At 49.6% G+C, this 20346-nt stretch overlaps 1 protein-coding gene across 2 annotated transcripts; it reads right to left on the bottom strand.

Moving 5' to 3' along the window:
- Nucleotides 1-1161: 1161 nt before the first annotated feature.
- TRMT44 (tRNA methyltransferase 44 homolog) lies at nt 1162-18735 on the bottom strand. 2 transcript variants are annotated; one of them, XM_080934121.1, is made up of 11 exons: nt 18257-18735; nt 17784-17898; nt 16436-16655; nt 14532-14600; nt 13499-13606; nt 12814-12885; nt 11159-11265; nt 10026-10209; nt 8307-8739; nt 6418-6534; nt 1162-1987 (listed from the first exon to the last, which is right to left on the bottom strand). In XM_080934121.1, exons 1-11 carry the CDS (start codon nt 18732-18734, stop codon nt 1758-1760), a joined length of 2133 nt encoding a protein of 710 aa, XP_080790247.1. In that variant the 5' UTR covers nt 18735; the 3' UTR covers nt 1162-1757. The 2 variants fall into 2 exon arrangements, with proteins under 2 accessions (XP_080790247.1, XP_080790248.1); XM_080934122.1 differs by lacking the exon at nt 6418-6534.
- Nucleotides 18736-20346: the final 1611 nt, after the last annotated feature.

Below are 20346 nucleotides of genomic sequence, written 5' to 3'. Positions count from 1 at the left end.
TCCAGTCTAGTCTCTAAGACCCTATGCTATACCTTGGAGCAGCCAGGAGAGACCTGGGCATAAAGGTCTAGCAAAATTATGCCTGTTCTACCACAGTGCTCTAAGCCTCTAGGTCCATTGCTACTTGCTGCATAGCAAAAGGAAAAAAAAGAAAATACCACCCAGAGCAGAGAAGCTGCCCAGGGCCCTTACCTTTAAACACTCTGGAACTCAGGAGCTCTGATCCAACACTGAGCTTGTAGGTGACAACCATTTAGGATCAGAAACCAAATGGACCAAGATGGCCATGCTCTAGACAAACCCCATGTTTATGAACAAGGGTGTTTGCAAGTGGAGCAGGCCTGGGATGGGTGTTCACCAGCCAGCCATCATGGCCGTGTGAGTGAGCACGCCCCTTCAGCTCTGCGCTCACTTGCTCCTCTGGTCCTGTCACTGACACGTATCACACTGGTTTAACAGAAAAGCAATGCAGCAGACCGACATGGTATAGCCCACCTCCTCCATGAGTACTTCCCTAAGCCTGCCCATATTCACGGAAGGGCTTCTGGAAGCTGTCCTCACTGAACGCAGGCCCTGGAGAGGGCGTGAGCCAATGAAGGAGCAAGCCCACAGCTCATCCTGAATGTGTTTCTGTGGTGTCTTCTCCCAGAGCAACCATGCTTCGTCATGAAGCTTTGTGAACTAGAAAAGGTGGGAATCTAAGACTTACCTTTCAGTCTAGCTGTCTTAAGACGGGGCTCCAGAAAAATCTGAAGGCCAGACCCAATACCTCTCGGAACCATTAGATTTCCAGGCACCCACAGGGCCTGACACCAAATGCTGCCTCCCAGACAGGCCAGCCTGGGAAAGGGCTCTACAGCTTCTAGGCCCCCATGGTCATGAAGGAAAAGGCAATTACAGGCTGGGCCGATGAGAACAGAAACTGCTCTTTGAGTTCCTGAGGACACACAACCTAGTCCATCCACGAGAATGGAGGTGGTACGACCTGGGGGCAGACTGCCATCACAGCTCTGGGAGCTGGCACTACTAAAGTGTCAAGAAGGGGTGGGGGCAAGCTCTGTGGGCTCTCTCCAGCTGGGCTGGAGACCCCATGGTGGCTACCCTGCTACAAAATACTGTACAGCCCTTGGCTCTTCAGAATAAATGACTTTATTCCCACCACTCAGATGACACCAGGTTGGTCACCAGAAATACTTCTACCACGTGGGGTTTCGGAGACTGGTCCCTAGGACGTTCGCTGAGATGTAGTGAGTGTTCCTTTTTGTGTAAGGCTAAAAACAAATTTAAACAGAAATTATTTTTCCTGAAAGGAAAAACCATCCAATACCTCTGGGGAGATGGAGAAGGTTCTAAAAAGAAGGATAAGGCAGAAGCAATGTTCGCTCTGCTCTGGAGGAGGTAAGGCCATACTTGAACACAGGGTGGCAGGGTGTGACTCTGGAAGCTGTTCTCTGTAGGACTCCAATAATGACCTCAGACATGAATCCCTGCCCCTGCTTGTAGGAGATCCCGTGACCAGCCTGCAGAGAGCTCTGCAGAGACCTGGAGCACACAGCCCTGAGAAGGTCATTGTCTGCAGAGGCTACACGGTGGCTCTGGCATCTGGCAGTGCAGAACGGGCCGTACCAGTGACTGACAGTGGCTATGCATACCAACGGGTCATAATGAAGCCAGCCCAGCCCCAACGTGTCATCAGGACAAGGGAAACAGGCAGGAGAGCCACAGAACCAACAGCTAGAAAACTCCTAAGAGGTAACTCAGGGAGCCTGCCTCTGCTTCTTCAATGTCTGAGACAGGCACAGCTCTTCAGGCCCATGGGCAAAGGGGCAATGGGCAGCAGGCAGTACACAGCCATCAGGATGGTGAGCGAAGAACCAGCAGAGTCGAGTCTTGAACACCTCTGCAGACAGGCTCCGCTTGGCTTCTGGAGGCTTTTCCCTCTGCAGCTCCTGCCGCCAGTCACGGATGTGAACTCGCCCATTCCGAACTGAGGTTTAGAACAAAATGATAAAGCCTAAGACTTTAGCTTGAATGTCATTAGTATACAAGGATTGACAAATGCCACCTTGTGAAGTCCTGCCAGGGGTTATAGGGTCAAGGTGAGGGCCTCCAGCCATAAGTCCTGCCTCAGGGGACCTGGATAGTAGTCAGGAAATGGCCAGAGTGGCCTGCTGTCCTTTGCCACTTCATTTTGAGGAGCCAACAGCTCTGTGTGAAACTCAGTCAAAGCAAACAAACCTTCCAGTGCCCCCAGTACTATAAAATTACCTGTAGCCAGGGTGGCGGGAGGAATAAAAGTGCCTCATTGAGGAAGTCTGGCTCACTGACTTCCAGAACTGAACCAAGTGCATATGAGTGAATGCAGCTTCCTGTCGGCTCTGGGAGCCCCTGTGCTATGGCCCCAGTGAGCCTGGCTGCTACTAGAAGTTAAATATTTCCTTTGGAAACCTGAGCGGTGAGTCCTGAGAGGACCCTATGCACATAAGGCACAGGGAGAGTTTCGTCTTCAGGGACGGCTTGAAGCCCCCAGAGTCAAGTGACACCACACGCAACCACCTCCCTTGGGCTAAGGTCTGTCTTTCCTGAACCAAAGCCCAGGTTAGGGTCACTTCAGGACACTGAGAGAAGTTTTCCAGAGCAGAGCCTCCCACCACAACAAAGAGCAGAATTCAGTGACTGTGGGCCCAGAACTCTCTGAACTGTGCTCAGAGGAGCCTTGAGGGCATCTCCCAGAAGCACCAGGACACTTGTCTGTAAGTGGCCAGAAGGCCCCGTCCCTGCTGGAAGTTCTGACATGTTTAAACAATCTGAGGTCAACAGTGGACTTGAAGCCTGCCCTCAATGCTGCCTTGGGCCTTCCCTATGGACATGGTGGCTGGCAGGAGAACCTCCATGATGCTTATGAACTAGGAGCATGCCTAGCCACACGGTGGGAAACTATTTGCAAGGGTCAGGCCTAGTCAGTAAGTGTACAGACCAAAAGGGAGAACTAATAACAGAAGCCTGGAGAGGGAGTGGCTAGGAATCTAGTATGTACAGCGTGCTAATATAAATGTTTCCAGTTTATACCAGGGTGCCAGGCAGCTCCCTGTTGGCCCCGCAGCCCTCACTCTGGAAAGATGGTGCCAGGGACCAAGAGGGGTGGCCTCCAGGGCACATGACACCATTCAAGTCAGACCACCAACACGTTTCTCCTCTGGGAAATGTGCTAGTAATTTAAAATGGAATCACGGGAACAAATTTGTTGCCTTCCCAACCCCCAACTCATGCCTCCTGCTGGATTGCAAAGAAGCAAAGGCTCCACTCAGCAGCTTGCTCCACAACAGTAGCCTCTCACATGCTGAGAACCAGAGAACAGAAAGAGCACCAAGATGCTCTGTCTTCAGGAGTACCAGCGCCAGGTCTCTCCTGGCCTGGCCTGTCAAACTCACCGGTGACCATGAGTAAATCACTAATTCCTCTGAGATATATCCAAGTCCTCTAGATGAGGAGGCCACTTAACCAGCAGACAAAAACAGCCATGAAGACCCCTAGAAGGGGCAGAACCAAGGTAGGGTCAGTTCTGATATGGCCTGGACATAGGGTGCATGTGAGCCGACCTTAAGCCATCTGAAAGCTAGCTTCCTCAGGAGCATGCATGCCTCCAGATCAGCCAGAGCTACATTAGTTTAAAACAAAACACTTTCCAGAGATAAGCCCCAGCTTCAGCACATATTTTCTGCATGACTACAAAGAGAATGTTCACGTGGTGCTGGATCCCTAGCCTTCTACTCAGAAATGATTTAAAAAATAACTGCCCCCCACAGTGAAGTGCACAGAAAAGAGGTTAACCCCATACATGCTTATTTACACTGGACAGGAGAGACCGTCCTTCATAAAGTCAAGGAAAACATGAGGCCCCTCCGGCTGTAGTACTTTAACTGATTAAAGCTTTCTAAGTAAGCACAGATCATGGGCACTGGGCAGTTCATCTGGACATCTGGGTGTGGGGCTCTTGACTTCAGCAATGTTTCCAGGGGGATGTCAGGCCATTCCTGCACCTACCCACAAGCAGCATTCACCCAAGTGAGGGCCAGTTAGCTGGACAGAACCACATTCAACTTCTCAAGGACAATTGGACCACCCAAGGGCAGCTGTGGAGACTCATACAGCCATGGCCTCACGAGAGCGCCAGACATCCATGTTCCCATGTGTACACACACAGACAGCGAGTACGTGTTCAAATGTATCGTTCAGGAGCACCTGGAACCCATATCCTCACATACATGGAACAGCACACACCTGTGCTCAAATATTTGTGCAGCACATACCTTGTCTTTCACAATGACATGAAAAAGGAACATGAGATCCTCTCATCCTTAGGTCTAAGGTCTGTGAGGTGAGATTGGGACAACTTTTCCAACACCTGTGCCCCCTTCCCCCCATCAAGGCCCTATTTCCTATCATTTTCAGTCAGTGGCCCTTCCTGGATTAAGGCTGACCCCAACCTGTCTCCAAGTCCCGGGGCTGTTAGGATGAGGTGCACTATGCTGGCCTCTTGGCTGCAAGTGGTACACCACAGAGGAACCAGTGCTGAGCTGAGAGCAGCTCATAGCATCACCTAGATCCACAGAGCTCAACACTGCAGCCTGAGACTTGACAGGGACCTTGGACTGGTGTGCCACAGGTCCCAGAAGCAGAGACACAGAGGCCAGGCTGCTCCTTCCCAGGTCACTTGGGTATCAACCATCTGTGCCAGTCACAGAAGCCACAGTTCTCTGGGCACTGCAGCAGCAGCCTGGTACCCAACCCACTGACTAAAACTCTCCTGGACCTCCTCACTTCCAGGTTCCTCTCACCCTGGACCTCCTCAGTTCCCAACTACTCTCCTCTTGGACCTCCTCATTTCCTAGACTTCCCCCCTTCTGGTCCTGACTGGAGCACCACCTCCTAAGAAAAGCATTTCTGAGTACCTGTGCCTGAGTGGAACCTGTAGTGAAGGCAAAGCAAGACAATGCCCATCATGTTTAATGATGTAGGTGGAAGTACCTGGGTGGATGCTCTCCAGGTGGGGTGTGCTGGCTACTTTTACATCAACCTGACATAAGCTATAGTCATCTGAATGGAAGCAACCTCAACTGAGAAAATGCCTCTAGAAGACTGGTTTGATGGCAAACCTGTAGGGCATTTTCTTAACTAGTGATTGATGTGGGTAGAACCACCTCTGGTCTGGTGGTCCTGGGTTCTACAAGAAAGCAGGCTGAGCAAGCCATGGAGAGAGCAAGTCAGTAAGCAGCATCCCTTCCACAGACTTTACATTAACTACTGCCTTCAGTTTCTTATTGGTTTGAGTTCCTTTGTGATATGTAAGCCTGTGGTGGTCCAGGTATGGCCTTGTTGGAGGAAGTGTGTCATTGTGGGTATGGGCTTTAAGATCCTCATGCTAGCTCCCTGGAAGCCAGTCTTCTCCTAGCAGCCTTCAGATGAAGATGTAGAACTCTCAGCTCCTCCTGCACTATGCCTGCCTGGATGCTGCCATGCTCCTACCTTGATGATACTGGACTGAACCTCTGAACCTGTAAGCCAGCCCCAGTTAAACACTGACCTTCTAAGAGTTTCCTTGGTCATGGTGTCTGTTTACAGCAGTAAAACTCACCAAGTTGTTTTTGGTTATGGTGTTTATCACACCAATAGTAACCATAACCATAGACACACACACCCCATGAAGTAGGAGTGGCCTGTGGAGAGAGCTGGTAAGAGGACATGGCTCCTGCAGCTCCTCTCTCCTTGGGCTATTCCTACTTATGAATTTATAGCTGTCTCTATACTTCAGGCCTCTGGGTAGACACTGTCATACTCCACTCCCCATCCTTAGATCAAACACTCCTGCAGGTCAGGGACTGAGCCACAACCCATGAAGAGAGAGTGGGCCCTTTTATCTCTGGAGGTATGGAATCCAGTGTTGAAGGTATCAAGCAGAGACTAGAAGGCTCATGTCCCCAACTTGATGTGCTCTACAGCTCCACATGCTTCTTGTTGCAAGTGGCAGAGGTGAACCAATGTTCTGCGGTGGCAGGCAATGTAGCCAGCCGGCTTTGCAACTAACCACCTACCCTGTGTGAGGAACAGGCACCACAGAGGCAATGGGAGTTCAAGGGCATATCCTAGACAGGAACTGTCTGAACCAAGGCACAGGGAGTCTGAGTAGAGGCTGCAGTGTGTCTAGAAAGAAGAAAGACCTCACCCTACGATACAAGCTGGTGGCGACCTGGATAGGCTTATGGATGTCTTACCTGGTTCTTCTGAATATCTAGGCTTACCCAGAGGATCACAACCCCGTCCTTGGTGACAGAAAGCAAGTGCTATGGAGTGCACAGGGAGGAACCTGCTCTGGGGACAAGCAGGAAGGATGGTGTATGGCAGCCTCAGAGATGTTACCTTCAAACACCTGATGGCTATTCCTGAGCAGGGTCTGTAGGCCTCCACATTCCCGCTTCAGCCCCTGCAGCGTCTCTGAGTTTAGTTCTGCAGCCACTTCTGCCAAGGAAAGGCTCCCTGTAGGAAAGCAGGTTTCTACAAATAGCCTAGAATACAAGCCTATAACCAACATGCATCCTCATGTCAAAGCCAATCCTGAAGCTTCATGTATGCTTCAGCTGCAGGACCCTGTGAGTGCAATTTAATGAATCCATATCATGCAACCACAGGACATGTGGGTGGCAGTCACCCCAGCCAGTGACAGTGTGTAAACATGCAGGACCACAAGCTTCCACTATTCAGGCTGAGCATCAAGTAAGTCTATCAACACCTGGTGGATGTCCTAGCTCCCACAAGCTCTGGCTCGAAGCTGAGGGGGCAGGACCAACAGCCAAGCTTCTAGCTGTGCCTCTTGGCCAAGCTGTTAGAACTTAGCGGGGCACTGCCCACGTGAGCCAGGCACACAGGTGGGGCTGGATGGGAGGTGTGATATTGCAGATACCACAGTGAAGTCTCTCCCATTCACAATGCTGACCAAAACCATGCTCAGACATGAAAACACCCTGACCAGACACCCAGTGACAATGATGTCTATTCCAACGAAGATGGCAATGGGTCTCCCTGGGTGCATTTGCCAAGAGTCTCATCTTGCAGTGCACCAGTGTCTCCTAGAGTTGGAGGCTAAAGACAGCCCAGCTCCACACCTTTATTACTTAAACAGTAACAGCACTGCCACCACACCGGAGGGCCTCCTTCTCAGTGTCCAGCAATGGCTTACCCAGGCCTCCATCAGGCAGAAAGGGGAGAGGCCATGGGTAGTCTCAAGGGCCCAGGTACTCCTTCCTCACACTCCAAGGGATACCTGAGGGTCTCTAACAAACCCAGGCCCCCAGATACCTATCAGGGAAGGTATTGTACCCAACACTCCACCTGGAAGCAGGTGGGGTGAGACCCAGCCCCTAGAGTCATCTCTGGACCTAGGTTTGAGGAGGGCCCATCTTGCTCATAGCTTTCCATCCAAGGCATAGCCCAACAGCCCCCAGTTCCCATCACTTCCTCTGGTGAAGCAGGAATCCTGCCGTACAGCATACACAGGAACTTCCAGAGCCTGCTGCCATCCCAGCACCGCCCTTTGTTCTTCCAGCCTTGGTAGGAAACCTTGCCTGCCTCCCTCTGCAAAGACCCCATATTCGCATCTACAGAGTGCTGAATCTTTAAGTTACATGACCACCTGAGCCAAGACCACTCTGGCCTGTGGAAGCTCCTAGGATTGGTTAGCTCTGAAGGGGAACACACAAGGTCTGCCATGTCATATGTGGATGAGAGGGTAAAGGGAAGAAACCTGGGCCCAGCAGTCACAGATGAGGCTGTGGCAATGACAAGTGTTGCCACTCTGCTTTAAGTTATCCCGGGGGCCACCTGCAATAGGCAATGTTCTCAGCTTCACCGGTAACCTTGGTTCCGGTCAGCAGATGACCCCACACTGCCTCCTGGTGGTCACAGGTGGAGGTAAGGGGTGCAGCTGAAAGCTCTTAACAGCCTTGGCATGTAACAGCAACCCTACTTTCTCTCCCATGTGCAGGTTCCAGCCAATGAGCAACCAGATGCTACTGGCTCTCCCATGACAATAGTCTTGTATTTAGGGATTGCAGAGAATAAAGGTAATGCATCTGCATTCAAGGGAGTGAGATTGTTTATACTCAGTGACCTGTCTCTGTTATTTCTAAGAATTGAGCATGACACCACCGGACTCTCCTGAATGACAACTGTGGATAGCTGTTCACTCCCACCCTCTAGTGTCCCACCCAGAGTCCACAATGGCCAGTGAGCCTGCCTCAGGGGGCGCCTACCTCCTCCATTCCAGGTCTTCAGATTCCCATCTTCAGAGTTTCCCGTGTTGAACTTCTTTCTATCTAACAACAAGTTTGCCACCTGTAAAACCACTTGGTCAATGAAGTCTCGAGGGAGGGCAGCACAATTCCTCACACGCTCCACCTTTTCTCTAGGGCAGAATCCGGGCACCCAGAGTCCAGTGGCTGGGGCTCCTGCTCCTCGCTCAGCAGCCAGGCCCTCCAGCATGCACTCGGGCCCAGCATCGAAGGTCCTGTGACTGTCCTGGTGAGCAGCATTGTGAGCAGCAGTCTGGGGCGTAGAAGGTGCATGTCCCCCACCAGGCAGACTCTGTAGATGGCCCTGTCTACTGTGCAGGTATCGTGTTCTTTGCTCATCCATCCAGACCTCTGCAGAAGGCAGGTATGTTCTGGATTTCCCAATGAGGCAGACCTGTGTTTAAAGAGACACACTCCTGGAGCACTCTTGTGCTGAAGTACAAATTATACCAAAGTTTAAAAATCTGTTGCTGTTAATTAGATTTCTCGGCCCATGCCCAGACAGACCACACCAAACAAACACGGTTCCACGTGGAGAGGTTTTAATAGAACAGGATGGGGCAAGGGTCAAGGCCGGGTGAAGAGAAGAAGAGAAAGAGGGAAGTAGAGGAGTAGAGGCCAGCCATCAGCACGTGGGAGAGACGGGGGAAGGGAAGGGAAAGAGGAGGGGTAGGAGTGGGAGAGCAAGGCTGCAAGAGCACAAGAGCAAGAGAGAGAGGAGGGGGCAAGCAGCTCCTTTTATAGTGTCAGGTCACTGGGGCAGAGCATACCTGGCTACTGCTGGATAATTGAGGGGTGGGGTACACCTGGCTGTTGCTAGGTAACTGAGGGGTAGGGTTTACAGAATCCCAACATCTGTCATGAGAACAAAGAAATCCTTATTTTAAGCCTTTTGCTTGTATTAGGGATGGAATCCAAGGCCTAGTGAATGCTGGGAAGCACTCACCTCTGAAGAATACTCTTAGCCCCCAACCCTTATTCTTTTGAACAGCTACCAACAGAAATGATTTAATAATAACAACAATAAAAAGTTAGTGAGAAACATGGGTACAGTTATAAGGAAGGTTCAAAAGCTCAGGGTTCTAAATGTTGAGGTGGTCCTTTCTAGAGCTGCCCTGATCCAGATATGACACAGCTTACCTTCTAAGGTTTCTGGGGGTCTGTGAGTGGGCTGTGTGTTAACCTGTTAGCATGACATTCAGTACAATGTAGGGCCCAGCGCATCTAGGGAACTTTCCCCACACTTTCCCCTGATCATTAACTCCAAAGTTAGAGTGCACACCAGTGAAGGGAGCCAACGGAGTCTGTTAAGACCACCCAGCCCTACCATGAGCTCTGGGTTTGGAGCTGAGCAGCATCTGACGAGTTTGGTCCCCACCAGCTGGGTATCTGCCCAGCACTTACTGGGCACCATGCACAGGATCCAACTGTAACACTGGGCCAGAGGCTGCATGCGCTTCCTTGGTTATAGGTGACAAGCAGTGGAACTGCAGCTGTAAAACACGTCTCTGCTACCCCAGACTGAACCTTAGCCTGCTCAGAGGAGCAAGACTTGCCAACACAGACATCATTGGGGGGGGGGGGGCTGCTAGCCTGGGGGATGGGTCCTGAAGGACTTCTGAAGGAGCTCCAGGCAGCGCACACAGAGCTCCCTGGCCCTGGACCTGCCCTGGCACATACCCGCTTGGTTGAAGGAATCCTGAGGCAGTCCTCCTGCACGTGGAAGCCACAGGAGAGCCCCACCTCCAGCATGAAGTCCAGATACTCCCGGTACTGTGTCTTGCTGCTCTGACGCCGCTGGTATCGCCCTATGAAGTCAAAAAAACAGCAGGGCAGGACGAAGAACCGACAGATGTAGGAAGACCTGGAGAAAAAAGAAACCCAGAAAATCTTCAGGAGCCCAGCAAAGATCCGGGAAGACCCAAGGAGGCCAGCCCGACCCAGGTAGACAGTCTTACCATAGCATGCACAAGCTGCACAAGGCTGAGTCTTAGGCTGCTCCTGGCAATTCTTACAGACAGACAGGCAGGCAGGCAGGCAGACACACACACACACACGCTTCTGAGACAAGGCTTCATGTGCCAAGTCTGTCCATGCACTATTTATTCCTGATTCCCTTGCCTCCACCTTCACTGTGCTGGGGTAAAAGGCATAGCCATCACACTGGGATTCTTTCCTATGGAAATCTAAACACTATGTAGCACATCATATTTTTTTTTAATAAAATAGATATTGAATTAGTAAAAGATAATTTTCCTGTGCAGTTATTCTAGCCCACTGTGACTTTAGCTCTCTAGAGCTGGAACTTCAGATAGGAATCAGAAACCAGGACAGATGCAGCTAAGGTAAGTTCAGACTAGACGTGGAGTGGAGCTAGAAGCATGATGAACTCAAGAGTTCTGGTGCTGGGAGAGGCTCAATATAAGACTAAGGGAAGCGGGCTAAAGGCACAGGCAGTGTCTCAGACTCCCCAGAGTGGTCTGTAAGGTGCAGATTGTGACAAAGGGTCTGTCTAAGGAAAGAGTTTCCCTCCAAAATCAGAAGAACATTTTTTAAGAAGCACACATCTTTCAACATGGGTTAGAAACGCCATAGAGATGATACAGATGGGATCAATGCTGGCCAATAGAACACGGGAGGCGTCACGCGTGGCTCAGGTTTTCTAATAGGCACAGTTGCTACAGAAGCAGGAAGATTTAGATGTACCCAGTGTCCATGCTGCCGTCACCTCAACACGCCTGAGTTACCAGGCCAGTGCCACAGCAGCTCTGGTGCTATCAAGGAAGACACAGCCACCCGCCTCTCCTGCTCACCTGGCTGCAATGACAGGGATCCAGGGGGTGAGCTCATCAGAATGATTACCAATCAGCCAATCAACACCAGGGAACAGCGTCTTGTCACTTGGAGTAATGGAACCTTCCTTAAGAATGTCACACAAGTTGAAACAGTCAGTCCATGCACCAGAAGCTCTGGGCCATGACCCATGGCTACAGTCCACCTACCACATGACAATCCCAGGCCTCCTCTGTGCCCAGCTCACTAAGAGAAGGTGACTATTCTGCCCATAGTTGATTCCCCAGGACACAAATCACTGGCAACTTTTTGAGTCCCTCAAAACAGCACTTTTCTGATGACTAAACCTGTTTCCCTGCATAAACACAGAAAGTATTCAACAGAGAGACAGCTGGTGCCTAGGAGTGAGCCCACGCAGTTCTAAGCTATTCTGTCACTATGGTCAGGGGACTCTGAGCAATGACGCTTCACCCACACCACCCTTCCTGGTGGTCAGCAGCCAGTCTGGAATTAATGATCCCTCCCAGAAGAAGCGTCCTAGCTCCCGAGGTGCTGGTGGTACAGTTCACATTGATGCGAAGACACTGAACGTACACAGTCCAACTGCCAAGTACATAACCACACAGGGAAAAACAAACCTTCAGCACTCTGCATTTGTTTCTTCATGAATCAAGAACTTACACTTTGGACTGCTATTACCAGGCTAGAGGGTCCTGGACACCAGACCTGCTTTCTAAAAGGCCTCCTGAATATAGCCCATTGCAACCATCCCGTGTCTCTTCACAGCAGTAAAACCCTAAGACACACTGGGACGGTTTAAAGTTCCTACCAAGCAGAGGGCAAGGCCCAGGGACACAGTAATGCTTTTATCTGCCAAATAATTCCTGTTGATTGTCAGTCTCACACCCAGCACATCCACCTGCAGGCTCACTATACACCTACCAGATTACCAACAGGCCTCAAATCAGAGACTAAGATTTCTTTCTTTCTGGAGACCAGGTTTCACTATTTAGCATCAGCTGGACTGGAACTTGCTCATGTAGACCAGGCTAGCCTAGAACTGAGATCTGTCTTTGCCTCCTAAGAGCTGATATTAAAGGCATATGCCACCATGCCCAGCCCTAAAACTTTTCTCAAGTTTCTTCCCTGTTTTAAGGTAAAGGTCTCATTAAACCCAGGCTGGCCTTGAACTAAGCTGATCCTTCTGCCTCCACCTCCCCAGTATGAGAATTACAGGAGTTCACCAGGTTGCTTGGCTAAATTTCCTGTAACGTGAATATAGAAGCAATTATGAATCCCTGGGAAAACAACCATGAGTACAGAAGGAAAAGTAAGCGCTAAGGGGCTGGCAATGAGTTCCCTGCCCCTCGAGTTGTCATATTATCCCAACTTGAAATAGAGATGACAGAAAAATGCAACCGTCTCTAAAGCTGTCCTTTCTGCTACAGACAGTGCAATAATGGCTGTGGGCATCATGGGAGACAGTGGGGCAGTGGGGGTGGGAGTGGGGGTTGTGGGGCAGACAGGTATGGTGGCATCTAGAGCAGTGTGTGGAGCAGACAAGTCCAGTAGCAGCTGTGGGCAGTGTGTGGGACACTGGGAGCTGAATTAGCATTCCTGCCAACAGCTGACTCCAGGGGACAATTCTTGCTAGATTGGGGGGGGATGTCAGTACCTCCAGCTGAGTTTGGGGTCCATACATGTCCCAGATTTTTCTTCTTCGGACATCAATCCCTCTGCCTGGATGCTAAAATGAGAAGTTTTGAAATTATGAGTTAAGGTTGGACCACTACAGTAAGTTTGCAAAAATAGCAAATCTGCAGGCACTGCCATTACCACATAGAAGGGCAAGTGTGCCTGGCATCTGTGGGAGGCACAGCTCTCAACTCTTGGCAACACTGCACACCTGCATGGTTGGTCATGGTAGGGAAGGCAAGCTTGTGATCGGCCCTATCACACAGTCCCTGCACCTTGACTGCAGCCTTATTATTCACCAACTTAGGCAGAGAGCTATGGAACCTTCCTACCACCCCTACCCTCAGCTTCCAGGTCCTCTCAGGGATGCTACTGCAAACACTCTTGTAGACACACAGGAAAGCTCCAGCTTGCCAGACTCTGACCTAGGCTGCAGCATCAAGAAATGTTGTAGGAGCTGGGTAGCTGAATATGGTGGAGTCAGAGACAGATAGGTCTCTGTGAGTTTGAGGCTAACCTGGACTATATATATTCCAAGTTCGAGGCTAGTCAAGTTACACACTAAGACACTGCCTCAAAAGAATTAAGAACAGACATAAGCAACATGGGGGCCCCTTTGCCCAACCTAGAGAAACCTTGAGAAAAGGCAACAGAGATATGCTCACCCCCTCGTTGCTCAAGATGTGGACCAGAAGGCCATTCCCACACCCCAAGTCCACAAAAGACTGCTTGGTGGTGATTCCCTTCTCAGCCCTTTCTTCTTCCCATAGAATCTGAGGAAAGACAGAGTAAAACCAACTCACATACATGTTGACTCATTCTATTCCGGAACAATCCTAACAGGGTAAAGGACCTGCGATCCCAGCTCCTTGGGAAGATAAGGCAGAAGGACCATAAGCTCAAGACTGCCCGAAAAACAAGATGGAATCTTATCTCAAATTTTAGAAAAGGAGTTGATGACACGTGGCTCAGTGGCAGAGCACCTGCCTGGCTGTGTAAGGCCCTGGGTTCCAGCTCAAGAATTGTAAAGAAAAAGTAAAGGACCCAAACACTAATGCCACTGGGGGATGGGAACTGGGTGGGGGTGGACTAACCTCTTCCAAGACCCGAGGGCTCCCAGGAAGGTGACATAAATGAACAGCACACATGGGATCTTTGGCCCCAAGGACATTAGTACCCCCTCCCCAACACACACACACTATTCTCCTCTGACGTTGTATTCATTTAGGACTGACATACAGCTTAGTGGTACCAATGGTAGAGTGAGCCCAGCACATAAAAGGCCCTGGTTTCCATCCACCAGGAAAAGGGCATCTATATCCAGTGGTCATCTCTAGGTACCCGCACGCCAAGACAACTCAAGGTTTCTCCACTAACTATGGGTTAAAGGGATATGGAGAAGCGATAGCCAGCCAGCAAGCTAAGGACGGACTGGGGGGGAGAGTCCCAGCCCACAGCCGGATAGCACTAGATTGTTGGTGCCTCCACAGTGACAACTGTCCCTCCTGCCCTCCAGCTTCCTGATTCACAAGTGCTCTGTGCTCTTAGAGGAGTCATGCAGGATGAGAAATCACTTCATAGCAGGGCAAAACACAAGTCCTGACTTGGTGAATGTTCCAGCCCCAATTGGTGGCATCTTCCAGAGGCAAGCTTCGCACGCTCGGTGTTAGTGTGAACACTGAGAGCGAGTATTCTTACCAGCAGGTATGTAGCGATGGCTACGTCTTCATAGACAAACTTTTCAGGATCTGTTACTTCAGGCCAAACCTAAAATGTTTCCAGAGGATATGTAAATATGTGAAATCAAAAACTTAAAGTATCTCTAGTGCTGGAGAGATGGCTCAGTGCTTAAGAGCACTGACTGCTCTTCCAAAGGTCCTGAGTTCAAACCCCAGCAACCACATGGTGGCTCACAACCATCTGCATTGGGATCAGATGCTCTCTTCTGGCGTGTCTGAAGATAGCTACAGTATGGTTATATATAACAAATAATACATCTTTTTTTTAAAAAGTATCTCTAAACAGCCTAGGTCAAGACAAACTAATCACATGGTAAATAAGGACACTTTCATTTCAAAGGCAAGTTCACAGTTGACTTCTCACTGTAAGTGCTTTATACAAAAACGGTTACTACACTGCTTGAAAAGGACTCTGTTCTGCACAAGGTGATCCAAAGCATCAACAATATAGATTAAGACGTTACAGAAAAAAGTCAACTTATCTGGAATAGAGACAATGTCTAATGAAATGAGGAAAAGGGCAGGGCTAGGGAGGTGCCTCAGTGGGTAAAGTGCTTGCTTTGCAAGTTTGGGATCAGAGTTCAAATCCTCAGTACCCACATAAAAAGCAACATATGGTCACGAGGAGCCCTGTATTCTCATCCCTGGGTCAGTGGGAACAGGAGGCTCACTGGAGCTTGCTGCCTGCCAGCCTAGCTCCAGGTTCAGTGTAAAACATTCCCGATGGAGGGCCCCAACTCCAAATGTGCATGCATAGGTACGTGTGCATGCATAGACACATGTACCCTCTCACATACTCATGCAAGCACTCAGATGAAGAAATATGAGAGTGGTACAGATGGCCACAGACCGAGACTCATGAGCCTGGGCTAACTGCTCAGGGCCAGGCTCTGATGGTACATAGTCAGAACAGTCAAAGACACCTGGAGAATCAGCCATCTACACAATGGACAGGGACAGTAATAAACCACGTCCTGGGAACAATTTAAAAGCTGAAAACCAGGAGTACCTCCTTAAAGGTATTTAGTGTTCTGGGGAGTACCCTCCCAGAGCCAGGGTCTTCAGGGGTAGGGAGCTCAGCTGCTGTACAGATCTGAACTATATCTCTACAGTGAATCACTGAGGTTCCAGGCCTGTGGCTTTGGCTACTTTGCCTTATAATGGAAGGACTAACTCCAAGTTCACGTAGTATATGGCTTTTTTAGAGTGGTTGTCTTAGAAACCTTTAAGTTAGTGAGGCCAGGGCTGAAGAGACAGCTCGGTGGTTGAGAGCTTACTGCTCTTGCAAAGAACCCAAGTTTGGTTCTCAGCACGCAAGTCAGGCAGCTTACCACCACTACCTGTAAGCCCAGCCCCAGGGGAATCTGCCACCCTACTATGTGTCTATGGGCAACTGCATGCACACACACATCCTCTCTCTCACACACACACACACACACACACACACACACACACATATACACAGACCCACATGGTGGCACATGCACGCATCCCTAGCACTTGGAGGATGAGGCAGAAGGACCATGAGTTTCAGGCTAACCTGGGCTACAAAGAAACCCTGTCTCAAAATACAAAAATGAAATTTAAACAAAATGTAAACTTTATAATATACTAACGAACACAATGTTTATTGGTTTTTTTAGATTAAAATTTCCTTTTTGAATTCTTGGAAAATGTGAAAAAGTCTACTTGTGGTTTTAAAAATGTAGCCAAACATCTGCTTGGTTTACACTGTGCCCATAGTTGGATTTCAGTGTGGTACCTGAAATGGATAGGAAGCTCACAGCCAACAGAGTCTTCCTACCAAGCACTGGTCATGTTACTTGTTAAATGAGGGGACCGTGGACATGCCTCTAGCATTACCTTTACCATGTCTCTGTACTTCTCTTTGAGTTCCTGGTACACCCTGCTATAGCGCAGGATGGATACCAAGGAAAGTGTGCTTTTAAACTCGCTCTTCCTGTTCTCCACCGCCCACCTGGCCAGCTTGGACAGCAGTTCTTCTCCAAGCCAGGCAGGCTTGGGATAGACGACACCGTCTGAATGCCACCTCTCTGGACAGAAAATTAAAACAGATATGAACCTTCAAAAATAAGAGAAATACCAATGAGAAGGGCTGGCCTCAATTCTTATTCCTAAGTCGCTTATTTCCCAGAAGGGAGCAGTGACTACAATACCCCTTCTCTCAGTGTGTGTGTGTGTGCACGTGCATGCTGCTGTTGCTGGTATCAAACCCAGGATCTAGCTAGGCACAAAATGAGCAGGTGCTTCCCTACCAAATGACAAACCTGTACTTTATAAGAGGGACTCTAAACTACGACAGGATATGCCACCCACTACTCTGGAGCACGATATACTAATAGCTGCATAATAATGGGATTAGACTTCATGTGAATTTGGTCTGGATTTGAAATGTCCCCCACAGGCTCCTGTGTTGAAGGCTCAGTCCCCAATTCAGCTAAGTTCAAAGGTGGGGCCTTTGGGAGGCCACTGCACCATGACAGGACCAACCTCATCAGCAGGCTAGCTCATAGACACACTCAGCTTACAGGATATTGGGGTTGGTGTGAGCTTAGAGGGTGAGTGAGGTTTTGTTGGAGAAAGTAGGGAGCTGGGTTGGGGGCAGAATTTGTTTATGGCCCCCCTCTTGATTTCTGGCTGCCTTGAGTGAGAACTGATTCATGCTCCTAGTTCCTCACTACAACCCCCAAAACCAAACAGGGGAGTGATTACAAACTAAAACCTGACACCCTTTTAAAATTATATACATACCTACCTCTCCCTCTCTCACTCTATATGTGTGTGTCTGTGTCTGTGTAAAAGACAAAGGACAGCTCACAGAACAAGTGGGTTCTAGGGGATCAAACTCAGCTTATAAGACTTGAAGCAAGCATCTTTAAGCACAGAGTTGTCTTACTGGTCCCCAAACATCCTTAAGTTGACTTCCTTGTGTATTATGCAGTAGAAAACTGACTAGAAGAGTATCCCAGCTAACTACTGTAGACCCTTAAAGGCATGTAGAATGTAAAAACTGAGGACTCTGGCTACACTGTATCCCCAACCCATGACCAGCACAGTGGTGATTATATATACATCCGAGATCAGCCTGCCAACAGGAGACCTTGGCTTTTCTGTACTCCAGCTGTCTAAGGACAGGACATGTGTGATGGGCATCACATAGTGGTGCAACAGAGCAGTATCCAGCTCTTACCATTCTCCTTCACAGCGATGGAGACGGAGCTGATATATGTTGCTCATTTTAACCTCTAAATTCCCCTCAGTATCTTCTTCCAAGGGCAAAAAGGTGACGTTCCCACTGGAAACATCTGAGGGAAAAAGACAAGGCCATCAGTCATAGCTCCTCTAAACAGATCCCTTGGAAGTAGAACTGAGCAGCAATGGACACAAAAGCAATGCTTTCCAATCCTTAGTGGCCGTCTGTCGCTGGGGAGAAGGTGTCTACACTTTGAAAACAACACTATAGCCAGCACTTAGAAAATACAAGGCCGGAGATTAACAGTGGAGGTGCGCTCCTTTAATCCAGCACTTGGGAAGATGATGCAGGTGTATCTCTGTGGTTCGAGGCCAGCATGTTCTACATAGCGAATTCCAGGCCATATAAGACCCTGTCTCAAAAAGCGAACGCTTTTCAGTCGGTTTGCGCTCTTCCCGCTATTCTCCTACCTTGCACCACCAGTTCTTTCTTCGGCTCAGTAACGGCGGAGTGCGGGCTCGCTTTCGGGATGACGGTTCTGAGAACCAGGTCGAGCTCCTGCGCGGCTGCAGGCTGAGAACCCAATGAGGGGCCATAGAGGAAGGCCAGCATTTCCGGATTGGCGTGGACGAGGCTTTGGGACACTCGTTCCCACAGCAAGTCCAGATCAGCCGCGGGAGCGGTGCCTTCGAGGCCCGCCCTAAGTGCCAACTCTGGCTCTCTAGGAGAAGCCTGTCCAGGTTCCCTCTCCAGCTCGTGTCCCTGCCGTGGTCCACACTCCGCCTGGGCGCGGGGCTGCCAAGTTCTCCCGCGGGCTTCCATGCGGGCGCCGCACAGCCTCTTGTTGGCCACCTGTGGCCTCTCCAGCCACACAGTCACGGCGGCCCAGAAGCCTGCAGGTAGCAGAGCATCGGGGTCGCTAAGCGGCACTCTACGGAGCTCCTCCATGTCAGTGCTCTTGGCTCATTGGGATGACGCGAGCCGGAAGCGCATTGACACTCGGAAGTCAAGGCCGGAAGACCCGCCTTCTATTCTGATCGCTGGGCGGTATCCTCCGGCGAGGGGGTGGCGGAGACAGAGACAAGGACGGGGCAGTGTGTGTGCTGCTGTGGATACAGTCTCCCCGAATCCTCAAAGGCTGAACGCACAGCCTCTTCTCCGCTTGCTTTCTTGCGTGGAAATAAGGGTTCCCAAGCAGTACATCCATCTCATCCCCAAAAATGAAGTTTTGCCCCGTAGGTTCTATCTCTCCCACAGCAAAGCTAATAAATAATACGGGAAAGATAGATATTTGCATTTTCCTTGAGCAAATAAGACGTAACTGATGCTCTCAGCAGAAGGCAACACTTATGAGGAGGATTCTACAAAGGTGGTTCACGACAACTTTGTGATTATGAAGAATTGGAAATCGGACCCAAAGCTAGCATTACCTTGAACGATTGTTCCTTCATAAGCCACTCATTGCCCACCTCTATCTGACTCCAAATTCTTTGGAATATATCTTTGATGGGAACATATTAACTTGGCAGAACATTACCTCTTACCAACCCAAATGATAAGGCTGCCATCAGAAAACATAAGAAGCCTATAGCAGAGACATTCTTATTTTGTTACCTGAGATCTCCAACAAAGTATTTGTTAAATACTTTGGAACATACTAACTATTAGCTTCAATGAACATAAAGGCTAAGAATGTCACCAGCAATTTCCCCTCATTGTTTTAACCCACCTACCTGAGGGCACCCATCAGTGTATTTTTAAGATACTTTATGGGTTTTGTTACCATTAAGAAAAACATGAAACTGTCACCACGTATGAAGATAGTATTTAAACCTTAATTATATCTGCCTCCAGACCATCCCCTCCCTTTAAGGTAAAAGCTGTGCTTTTGTATGAGCATATTCAACAGCATGCCTCTGCTCTGTGGTCCAAATAGCCAAACCCTCATCCCTTGACCTCACCTCCCAACCTGTTGACAACACCCACGTAGGGCAAAGTTTCACCTTGTTGCTGTTCCTAGGTTTCACTATGGCCTTTAGGGAGCCAGTCGGATCTAGGAACACTTAGCAGCTAAGCAACCATGGCTGCTTGCTGTTGAAGTAACAGGAACTGGAGGAGCAGCAGAGAAGCAATAGAGGGGTGGCAGGGGCTGGTGGTGTGTGGTAACAGAGGGTGATGGCAGCGGGTACAACATCGATGGGGACAGCGGGAGAAGCAGCAAAACGGAGCAGTGGCAACAGCCATGACCGTGGTCATAGCAAGAGAGGCAGCCAAAAAGCCAGAAGTCGGCCAGAGCAGAAACTATGTCAGCAGGGATAAAAGACAGTGTGTGCAGAAAGCTGAGACAGGATGCTGGCTGTGCAGAGCTGGAAGAATTCCAAAGAGCTGTCAGAACTAGAGAGCCAAGGGACTCAGGCACCCGGCATCCAGGAAGACTGTGGAATTCTAGACTGTAACACTTGCCATTGAAAGACTTCGGATCCCATAACCTTAAACTTACACAGATGTAACACTAGAGGGCGCAAATCATCGCCGCTGCTCATGCTGTGGGGCCATGAAC

The sequence above is a fragment of the Micromys minutus genome, assembly GCF_963924665.1.
Source record: "Micromys minutus genome assembly, chromosome: 1".
Taxonomy (NCBI): Eukaryota; Metazoa; Chordata; class Mammalia; order Rodentia; family Muridae; genus Micromys; species Micromys minutus.
Note: the sequence above shows the minus strand (reverse complement) of the source record. Positions and strands in the feature narration are given on the sequence as shown.

Bases quoted from the DNA above. Each gene is read 5' to 3' on its own strand.
- TRMT44 (XM_080934121.1), bottom strand. From the start codon at position 18,734: ATGGAGGAGCTCCGTAGAGTGCCGCTTAGCGACCCCGATGCTCTGCTA. The intron at 13,607-14,531 runs GTAAGAATACTC...GTCTTTCCTCAG, and splicing joins CCATCGCTACATACCTGCTG to ATTCTATGGGAAGAAGAAAG. The intron at 12,886-13,498 runs GTGAGCATATCT...TTCTCATTTTAG, and splicing joins ACATCTTGAGCAACGAGGGG to CATCCAGGCAGAGGGATTGA.